General features: G+C 39.9%; 1 protein-coding gene across 1 annotated transcript in view; it reads left to right on the top strand.

The window, feature by feature from the left end:
- Window positions 1–382: 382 nt before the first annotated feature.
- The window catches only part of LOC306880786 (calsyntenin-2-like), a 222906-nt gene continuing 211861 nt past the window's right edge, over window positions 383–11427 (top strand). Inside the window, exon 1 of the mRNA XM_079434551.1 lies at window positions 383–704. Coding sequence (XP_079290677.1) covers window positions 632–704 — 73 coding nt within the window. The 5' untranslated portion in view covers window positions 383–631. The remainder of the gene's footprint in view (window positions 705–11427) is intronic.

The following is an 11427-nucleotide window of genomic DNA, read 5'->3' as shown; positions in this document are numbered from 1 at the left end:
CATTTTATAATAGGCAATGAAATGCAAACATGATTATGAACATAAAGAAAAATACCCAGCACTGCTGTTTTTGTTATTGTTATTCATTTTTAATGTGCCCAGAAGGCACAGGACAGCAACTGCCCACCTTGGGAGAAGTCTTGTCAGTGGATTAAGATAATGATAATATCAATAATAAATGAGAAGGTTGTTTGGACAAAATCATACTGTGTATTTATACTAGGCTTCAAAAGTCTGAGAAAATAAAAAGAAGGAAATAGTTCAAAAACGACCAGTAACACAAATGTAAATCAATTCCTAATCTCACATTCAAAACATGAAAATATCAAATAAAACATTTACCAGAATAGCATTTAAAAAGGGCGTAAATAAATGCCTTATCATAGGTGAAGATTAATTGCTCGTGGAGTGACGTAGCAGCCAGATCCTGGGGGTTTAACTCGCGCAACGCGCAGACACACAGACCGCGTTACCTCGTGCGCTCGGACCGCGTCTCGCGCTGCTGGGAGTTCACTGGCGAGACTTCAGTTCACCGTCGTTCAAGGACAGATAAAGCCAGAGAGTGGTGTTTTTTCAGATTACCAGCGGAAGAATTAGGTCATCGCGTTCTGGTCGAAGTGTTGGGCTCATCATGAAGATGCGAGTGATAACAGCGATGCTTTTCCTGGGGCTCTCCGGGCAGTGCGGCATCCTGGCTGGGAAAGGTAAGGCAGATCGGACAACTTGGAATGTCACCACATGAGAAGAAACGCCTGGAGCGTTCTGTCACTTAGATCAGTGTCTATGATCATATGTTATCAATTACTATCAGAATTCACAGCGTCAGTGACAGTCTAAGAGTGTCTTAAATCTGGTTGGCAACGCGTATGTCCTTACATAGTACAAGTTTGTCTTTCTTTCCCCCGTTTTCTTAACGATAAACATTTATTTGGGATCATCTTCATGTTTTGAAACATTTTGACTGTTTTCATTACTATAGGAACAATAAAGACAGTGAATCATGTATTTACAGTTTATCAGCATGAGCCGTAATATACCTATTTTCCTTCATCAATATTTCATTGACCTTAAAAGGCGCATTTCTACTGATCTTATCTGTTCTATTCAATGACGGCTTGGTGTATAAGACTTAAAGAGCATAAAGCATTCGATTTTCCATTGCTCCCATGAAAAAAAAAAGAAAAAAAAAAGCTGTTAATGTGTTTTGGGAGCACAAACATTGAGATAAAAGATCTAATTGTGTCTCTGGGGCATTGATGAATATGGAGCAACTCCGTTATTTGTTAGTGCACAAGTGGAATGCTTTAGATTATATGTGATAAATAACAGTCAGATTGGATCATGCAGACTGGCAATGAAAGGCAGAGAGTGTCATTTAAGGTTAGCAATGAATCTTCCCTTATCGAGTACACATTCATCCATTAAGAGCTGATAGCTTGGTTTTGTTTTTCCAGCTTTCTTTTATTTGTTCCATCAGTATGAGTTTAACATGCATGATGTTACTACTTTTAGGACACCTAAATGAAATCAGAAGTGTCTACTGAGCAATGCAATGGGTGTTGTATCTATTTAAGAATTGATTATGATATAAATCTGGATGTTTTTGTTGTAATAATTTCTTGAAATTGTGTATGGTAAGTCTAAAGAACCTGCCCGCATGTTTTTATAATATTTGGAGTTTTGAGATGGCAGGTGCTTTATAGGGGCCCAAGGAGAGATTTTGTAAGGGCATGTTTGTCTTTGGTTGATAAGGTATTCTGTCTGGTTGCTAGGGTGTGTCCATTAAGTTTCTAGGGTATTTCTGAATGTTTTCTTGCTGGTCTGAGTCTCCCTCAGTTTTCTCTGACATTTTAATATGGATGTATGAACCCTCTGACTCCTTTTCAATTTAAGTCTAAGGGATTTTTTTAGCCGTTTTGTCACCAGGCAGGCATACTGTACATAGTACATCCAATCTTTAATAAAAGCCATAGATCACTTGTCCTCAAAAAGCTATCATTCACGGCTTTAGCACAAACAGTAGCACAGTGAGTTATGTGCTGTAGTTCTGGATGAATATAGAATACAAATAATAGTGATGCTTTGCTAAATCACTAACCTATAACAGAGCCTGTGCTATTTTTCTTTTTTTTTTTTTTCCCAAGCACGAGTCTCAATATAGCCATTTCCCTTCATCAATATTTCATTGACCTTTATGGTACATTTCTAGTGATCTAAATGCTTGATTAGTTTAATGTACGATGCTCGTAGTAGCTGCATTTCTTCTTAATCTTTTCCACAAGGCTCAATGAGGTGTTCAATGGCTGCATAGTCCTTAACACTTTCCGTCGCTCCCATGGAAAAAGCTGCTAATGTGTTTGTAGGAACACAAACATTGAGATAAGAGATCTAATTGTGTCTCTGGGGCAGTGATGAATATGGAACAGTTCAATTATTCGTCAGCGCACAAGTGGAATATCTGTCAGTAGGCCTACCTGCGTGCCCTGATTTACTTTCCTTAGAAGTAACTCCGTGCTTGAGATTGGGCTCTTTCAGTGTAACAGATTGGCGAATCAGGGAATCGGAACCTTGAATATTTGCATATCAATTTTCTGGATTCTAGCACTTCATAAAATTTTGAACGCAAAGGAAAAACAAGTTGAAAATTAAACTCCTTTATGCATGAAGAGCTGCACAAGGTGAGTATGGCATTTGACGAGCAGGAATATAATAGAAATATGAGGCAGAATCGCAAATATAAACCAATCATTAAATCTAAGCCATCCACATTATGACTCAACACTTTCATAGGTATGATATGACATTTGAAAACCTTCCAAACCTTGTGATATGTCTGGCAGATTGCCTTCAAAACTCTGCTGCTCCAAAAAAAGAGGGATTTCATCAAAATTACATCAGAATGCTATTGTAGCATTGAATTCACTAGCGGTCTGGCTTATCTCTGAGTGCAAAACAGTTTTAGATGTAATGACATCACCATATTACAATTTCAGTGTCAGTACATTACAGAATGAGTTGAATGACACTTCATGTTTTGTGAATTTCAATCTGCACACAAGGTTGCGTGTACTGTCTTTACTTGTATGTTTGCATGGTATACATTTTGTCAGTATGTGTGTGTTTGGGAACCAAAGCAACGACCTTGGTGTAGTTAATGCACTGCGCTGGATTCCGTAACATGTAGAGCTTGACTGCTTTTATTAACAATCAGCTTGTTTTGATGTTGTGTGTTATTGTGTCTGAGAATCTGAGAGTATTTCTAAAACGCAGAGTCTTGGAGAGAAAAATGGATTCGGAGTTTATCTTCAGCATGCTGGAGTACACAAGAAAAGGATAAGCAGAAAGACAGCAGTGACAAATAAGGGTAGGTCTGTAAAAGCAGGCTGAGATTTATACTGGCCTTTTCAGAGAAAGCACAGCGTTATCCCAGAGCTAAATAAATTGGGTTGCTGATCTGGAATAGATGCATAACTTAGGATTTCGTGCTGCGACCTAAGAACATCAAGCTTGGGGAAAGCAAAGGCGTTCTCTTTTTTTTTTTGCATCGCTGCTGTTGTTCAGGGAGCAAAGCGGAACATTGAAAACACTTCGTTAAGTGGACCACAGCTGTTAGATCTGTCTTAGTCTTTTGTTTCGCGAGATCCAGCTTTCTTCTTGTCTTTTTTGTCTCGACGTGGCTTCTCAAGGAGCATGCCAATCTTCAAGCCAGAATGCCATGCAAATACTCAACTTAATTTAAACGTTAATTACCCAGCATGCATCATTAGCGTCGGTGTGATGAGCGGCAGGGAGGGATGAGGGGAAAAAGAAAGGGAGGAGACGACAGGAAAGAGCTGCATTTGGAGGTAAGATGGGGCCCAGTCAGTGGCGCTCTCTCGCCAGCTGGTCAGGTGGCACCAGTCTCTTCCAGGGGTCAGCTCTGGCCAATCTGCACAGGAATAGCACTGGATGCTCTTCTACGCGCACACACTTGCACAGCTGTAGTTCTGCTCGGATGCATTTCTGAATCATGAAGTTCAGGACAAGTATGCACACATTAGCAACCCCGCAAAATAAGATTTTGTCATTTACTTATCCTATGTCATTCCAAACAGATGCAACATATGTCTTTCCTCTGTGGAACACAATAGTAGATTTTTTTGAAAAATGCCTTTTTTTTTGTGTCCATATTTAGGACAAAAACAGGCTTTAGAATCTTATTTTGCGTTCCACAGAGTAAATGAGGACAGAACCTTGAACTATCCCTTTAACTTATAGCCTACATGCAAAGTCATAGTAATAAATGCACGCTGCCGCCCACAAATAGAGTGTATTTTCTCTTCTCAGTGTGGCTGATTGCTTGGTGTTGTGAGCCTGGTGCTGGTGGTGGAGCTTTGGGACCCTGCTCATATTTGCTGACTGTCTTCGAGAAGTGGGCTAGTCCCTGAGATTTAGTCTCAATTAAATTGCTCCAGCTCCAGAGAGAGAGGGATTCTGGGACGTTGTCCTCCAGCTTTCCTTTTAATTGCCTGCACTGGGTGCCGGCGAGCTGACAACTGGCTATTGGGTGAACAGGGAGCTCATGGTGATTGGGTACGAGCGAGTGTAGGCGTATTCATGGCCATATGTTACCGAGCGTTGGATTGTGACTGTTCCCTTGTATGATGCATGTATTTCTTTAGAAGTGAATGTGAGTGAATGGATGTAATCACGGTGTTTACAATGGCGCGGTACAAGATGGATTACTTCCAGTAGACCGCAAGACAGAACCCGCCTCCCTGAACGAGAGATTGAATGTAGCTTAGTCAGAAAGCATCGTGTTGGAATCCTGTCCTCCATCTTTCCAAACATTCTCAGCCTGTGTTTTGAAAACCCAGAGAAGTCTCTGAACATCCATGACACGCTATTATTAAACAAGACTTATTGTGTAGGCCTTGCAGCACTGTCACTCACTTACCTCTGGTTTTGTGCTGCACTGAACTCGCTGTGCTGAAAAGAAGCTAACTGCATGGAAGCAGCAAACATAACTCATTCCTGTCCTCCTTTAGGTACACCTTACCTTAGCATCTTTTTAAGGGAAACATCTCCCTAGTATATGTTGCTCTGCTGTAGGGCAAGTCCATACTCCATGTTTCATTGAAGTGGACTCTAAAGCTTGTCTCAGCCAGCTTGCCATTTGTACAACTTGGAGTAAAGTCATTGTCTGATGACCTGCAATGATTGGATCACGCTGCAAGCTGCTGGCAGCTCGCTCGGAATCTTGGAAAGAAGCAGCGTACATCTCATCTTTCCGGCTTGATCTGTGGAAATACTTTGTCTGACCTTCTGTGGTTACAGGATGGCCGAAAAAGAGAGCCAATCAGCAGCTTTAATAGAACTCTGAGCCAGGTAGAGGGCACTGCCAAGACTCCACTGTGAAGGTCTAGATCAGCAAGGGCATGCTTAGATGAGTCTTGAAGAATCTGGCCCAATACTTGCTGCAGACATGTTTATGGCATGCTTCTTCATTGTTTTATGCCATTGAGTTTATAGAACACAACGGCAAACTAGAAAATCATGTCTTAAGAATTACTTACAAATTACAGAAAAGTGTGTTAAATTGAGATTAGTACTAAAGTCTACAGGACGCTGGCCATCCAAGACTGGATTTGAAGAGCCCTGATCTATTGTATCTGTTCGTTTTCTTATCTCGAGTCTCAGGCAGCCAAATTAATCGTGCATCAAGAAATAATGATTGGTGGTGGTCCTGAATAGGCCCTTAACAAACTACCTGTTTAATAGTTTCTTTGTTTCATAATCTTTTCTTGTATTAACTTTTTCAACCATTTTGTTTGGAAATAATTTTTTTTCTTCTTCTGATTATTGGCAGCCTTGGAATGTAATTGTTTTTCTTTTGTCCAGTTCTTATAAAAACGGGCTCAGATGATTGTTGGACTGGGTTGGTAGATTTTTTGCTACTATTATAGAGAGGCAACCTACCAAACTGAATGTGACTTTTAGCATGCTAACCAGTGTTTTTCTCTGACATTCACAGTAGCATGTCATTGGTAAAATGGGGGATTTCAAGGGTGAGGTAGAGCCCCATAAAACACAACTTCTAAACGATTTTCTTTTAATTTGAAGTACAAATACATCATATTCCCTCTGTAGTTCCTTGTCTGAACCTTTACACAATGTTTACATAACATAAGGGGCCACATGTTTAAATACTTATATTATTTAGCTGCTATTGCTAAACTTGAAACAATTTTGAGAGGTTTCCATGATACTGCAGCTCTCCACTTTCCCCAAAGCATTTCCTTAAGAAGTTGTGACTGCTTGCGTGGTTAGGCTGCAGTGGAGAATATGGCTAAATTTGATGCTTTTACAGCTGTCAGTGGAAGAAAAACAGCCATTTCTACCCTGCAGACGAACTCTTACATAACTCACGGCATTTGATCCCCTCCGCTCGTCTGGGTAGGATCGAACACTGGGCCGATCTGATACCAGCAGAGCCTATTTTAATTGAGCGGTTGGTGTATATTCTCGTAACACGCTGGGGGAATGCAAGACGCAGGTGCTGCCCTTTGTGTTGTTTGGATGCTCCGAGAAGGCTTGGAGTTTTATCTTTGGCTCATAAATGAGTTAGGAGGATGTTAATGTTCCACGGGTGCAGGAGACACCCAGGCTGTCAAACTGCAGGTGTTTGTTTTAGATAGGAGCAGCTGCGGTTCCGCCCCCTCCTTCCTCCCAGGTGGAAAAGCACAGCGTCGGGGCGCGCGGCTGCTGATCTTTTCTCTCACTTGCGCAAACACACATGTGGTGACTGTTGGGACTCAAACAGAGATAATGTGAATTCACTTTGCTAGGTAGTTTTAATTACAGCCAGGATCTGCACACATCAGTGTAAAATATTAATGCAGGTGCGACATCTCTCTGTGTTTCAATAGATGAGTGTGACTGTGTTTGTCACTGACCGCCATCAATTTGTGGCAGTAAATGAAGAGGTGTCATACCAATCACAAGTGCAGTATGGAGTACCTCAAGGCTCAGTACTTGGCCCCTTACTTTTCACACTTTACATGTTACCCTTTGGAGATATCATTAGGAAACATGGTGTTAGCTTTCACTGTTATGTTGATGATACCCAGCTCTATATTTCTTTGTGGCCTGATGAAACTTACCAATTTGCAAAACTAATGGAATGTATAGTTGATATCAAAAACTGGATGACTAGCAATTTCTTACTGCTAAATTCTGAAAAAACAGAGGTGTTAATTATTGGACCAAAAACTTTTGCATGTAATAACCTAGATCACGGTCTAATACTTGATGGCTGCTCTGTAAATTCTTCGTCATCAGTTAGGAACCTAGGTGTACTTTTTGATAGCAATCTTTCCTTCGAAAAACATGTTTCTAGCATTTGTAAAACTGCATTTTTCCATCTTAAAAATATATCTAAATTACGACCTATGCTCTCAATGTCAAATGCAGAAACATTAATTCATGCATTCTTGACCTCGAGGCTAGATTATTGTAATGCTTTATTGGGTGGTTGCTCTGCACGTTTAATAAGCAAACTCCAGCTGGTTCAAAATGCAGCCGCTAGAGTTCTTACTAGAACTAGAAAGTATGACCACATTAGCCCGGTTCTGTCAACACTGCACTGGCTCCCTATTAAACATTGTATACATTTTAATGTTTTAATGCTAATTACCTTTAAAGCCCTGAATGGCTTGGCACCTCAGCTCTTATAGCATTATAGTCCTTCACATCCGCTGCGATCTCAAAACTCTGGCCATTTGATAACACCTAAAATATCAAAACTGCGGGCGGGAGATCGTTTTCCTATTTGGCGCCCAAACTCTGGAACAATCTACCTAACACTGTTTGGGAAGCAGACACACTCTGTCAGTTTAAATCTAGATTAAAGACCCATATCTTTAACCTGGTTTACACATAATACACTATCGCATTTCTATAATTCAAATCCATTAAAGGATTGTTAGGCTGCATTAATTAGGTCAACAGGAACCGGGAACACTTCCCAAAACACCTGAGGTACTTGTTACATTGTTAGAAGAATGGCATCTACGCTAATATTAGTCTGTTTCTTTCTTATTACGAGGTCACCGTAGCCACCCAGATCCAGACTGTATCCAGATCAGATGGTGGATCAGCACCTACAGATGACCTCTACAGCCAGGACACCTAGATGAGCCCCAGAGACTGATCACCAGTGAAGACCCTGTCTCCAAGATGGCCATCAGGACAAGACCACAGGAATCAGATGAGTCCTTTGCACAATCTGATTCTGCTTTAGCCAAGATTTAAACTGCTGATTTTGTCTGGCCAGAGGAGAATGACACTATTTCGACAAACTATTTCCCCGTCTAAATACTGTAAACCTGATATAAAGCCACCCAGCTTTATACCAAGGCGATGTAAAGCTGCTTTGACACAATTTGCATTGTTAAAAGCGCTATACAAATATTATTGACTTGACTTTGTGTTGGTGGCTCTAGGAGAGAGAGAGTGAGAGAGAGAGTGCACACTGGCACAAAGGGAGATGTAAAAGAGACCGCCACTATCCGTTTGAGTGTTTTCATATGTGTGGCACCTGTCATATGACTGTGCTGACTGAAGCTGAAATCAATAGCGCATGCCACGGGCCTCCTGCCACCGCTACAGGAATGAAAATGCTACAAAGGCACAAGCAGAGAGCAAATGGGTATTTTTGGGGTGTATTTGTAGGTTGTATACGATACGTCTATTTCCTCAGTGCTTAATTTCCTGTGGAGTCGAAGGCTGGCCGCGAGCTCTCTCACTTCAGTGGCGGACGGTGCGGCCCTGAGAACAGAGGAAGTGGAAGCTTGTCCTCATGAAAGCAGTTATTAATTTTCATGGTGCGTCCTGCAGTCAAAGGCATTATCTTTGCTTCTCGCCTGCAGTGATACACTTGATTCGCTTTAAGTATGTCTGTTAAAATATGGGCTCTTTCGTAAGATAGAAGAAAAAAGAGGAAGATAGGGATGGAGAAGATAAAAGGAAAAAATTGGGAAGATTCTCTGCATCCGAGTCGAAAATGGCGCTATCGGTCCTGGCCTCAGAGCTTCCACTAACAACCTCAGCCTCATTCTCTCTCACCATCATTCTCTTTGTTCTTTTTGTGTGTATGTGTGTGTTTTGATGTTATGTATTTACTGTGTGGCAAATGTGCCAAATGCAAGTAAAATTGACCTGTAAACATCTTATTTGAAAAGTAAATAAGACCGTTACTGTTCAGCTGGATGGTTGTTTTTAGTAATTGAATAATCCTTTCGATTTAATTTGCAATGTGGGAACGTTTGTCTTATCTGTTGTCAATGTGAGCAAATCAAGAGAATGTCTCTACAGTCTGATAAAGAGGCTGCTTTCTAACCAGTTTTACCTCCATTGTAAATCAAACCGCAAAATCAAAATTGTCTTTGTTTTTCTGAGACATGGCATTTTACTGATGATGAGACACAGAGACTGGCTAGTGATAAATGACTTGTGCTGTTTGATGGAAAAAGGCAAGGGAGAAATGGCTTCAATGACTTCCTTTGTCATGGGGACGAAAAAATAAAAATAAATAAATAAATATATACACAGTGTTTGCTGCTCTGTTTTTTTCTACACTGCTGTATCACCACTGCCATGGCAGGCAAAATAAAGTTTTAAATGTGATGACAGTGTAAAGGGAGTATACTGTAAAATAACGGCAGGAAAACGCATCTTTGTATTCAGTTTGAGTTGTGCGCTAAAATGCTTATTGTGTGATCAGTTCAACCCAATTTAAGAACGAACGACTCTTATTAACTGATTCTTTTAGTGAGTCATTCCAAAAGAGACTCACAACTTAGCAGGTACTGTTTGAATCAGTCTGACAAATCCTTTATAAAGTTAACTGAATCAAAGCAGTTACTGATTATTAATTCTCTGAAATCGAACCAGTAACATATGTTTGTTTATGTGTATATAGAAGGATTGAAACTGCAAAAACAGAAAAACGGAGTTGTTTGAAATATATATATATATATATGAAGTGTTCCAATGCAAAAAGCCATCTTGGTCAATAATGAGATAACGATACTGAGTGAACGCTCTCCACACATAGTATATGTTCATCAAGTACTTTCACTTCAAATGCGCTAAATCCCAGCCTCAACCCATTCAGAAATACCATTACTTACATAGAAACCTATACATAGTAGCCAGAAAGAAATACTAATTTTAGAGAAAAATGTCAGACGTACTTGGAGGCTTTTGCATCTGATATATATATATATATATATACATATATATATATATAGATATATAGATATATATAGAAATTAAATGCTGTGCGAAATGCAATGTTTTGCTTCTCTTCTGACCACTACAACAAATTGTCAGTGTCCTTGTGGAAAACAAGGGCTAAAATTGAGAGAGGGAAGAGATCTAAAGCATTTGAGTGAAGCCCAGGGCTTGGCCGAAGGATTGTAAGTCACTCAGAATGACATCCTAACAGAAGCCGATGATCTGTTAGTGAAATATAGAGAGCGAATCCATGAATCCTCTGGACCCCTCACAGATGCCATGCTTGAGTTATGGCTGACCTTACAGGGTTTTTTCACACTGTGTTGAAGTGAGACGCTGACCATTTATTTTGACTTATTACATATCTGCTCTGAAAGGACAGATATAAATTAATATTCTTGCTGGGACATTAAAGAAATGTAATAAGCAACACTATTCTGTTTTCGACTCAATGACCCATGAGCAAATAACTTTGGAGTGTGAGATGCTCATGTAAACATTAAGACCAAATAAATAATACAGTTTTTATTTAACAATACAGTGGCAAGCAGGGGGAAGAAAAAAAGGGGTGAAGACTGGATTAGATAACATCATAACCCAGATGTGAACTAGTGCTTGACTGATATGTCGCCAAGGCCGATTATATCATCCACTCTTTGGTATTTTTTTAATTGGTGGCATTGGCTAATAAATGTTGAAAGCTAGTTAAGTCAGTACACTGTTGGTTTCAGCGTTTACTTCCTTTTTGTCATGTTTTAAACAATTTCTTTATCTGTGGAAAAAAATTTAATTGAAAGTATCTATCTAAAGTACAAGCTTTTTATTATACAGATTGACATTTTTTTCAAGTTTAAATTATTTTTCATATTGATTAATTTAGTAAATATTTAAGAAAATATTCATTGTAGCATGTTATGTGCTGTCCTTGTGATTCACATTAATCCTGCTTTATATTGGCTGTTGGCCACCCTGCTTTCCAGAGACCAGCATTTCCATTAGCCATCAAAACGTACACATTGATCGACCACTAATGTGAACTCTTTGTTATCTAAAGGAGCACCGACGCTCCGTGTGATCTGCAGAAAACTATGCGTTAGCGTTAGCATTCCCGTTAACGTCAGTGGTACTCGCTTAGCTGTTGACTCTCTG

Source organism: Barbus barbus, assembly GCF_936440315.1.
Source record: "Barbus barbus genome assembly, chromosome: 15".
Lineage (NCBI taxonomy): Eukaryota > Metazoa > Chordata > Actinopteri > Cypriniformes > Cyprinidae > Barbus > Barbus barbus.
The sequence above is the reverse complement of the archived record's forward strand: the minus strand, read 5'-3'. Positions and strand labels throughout refer to the sequence as shown.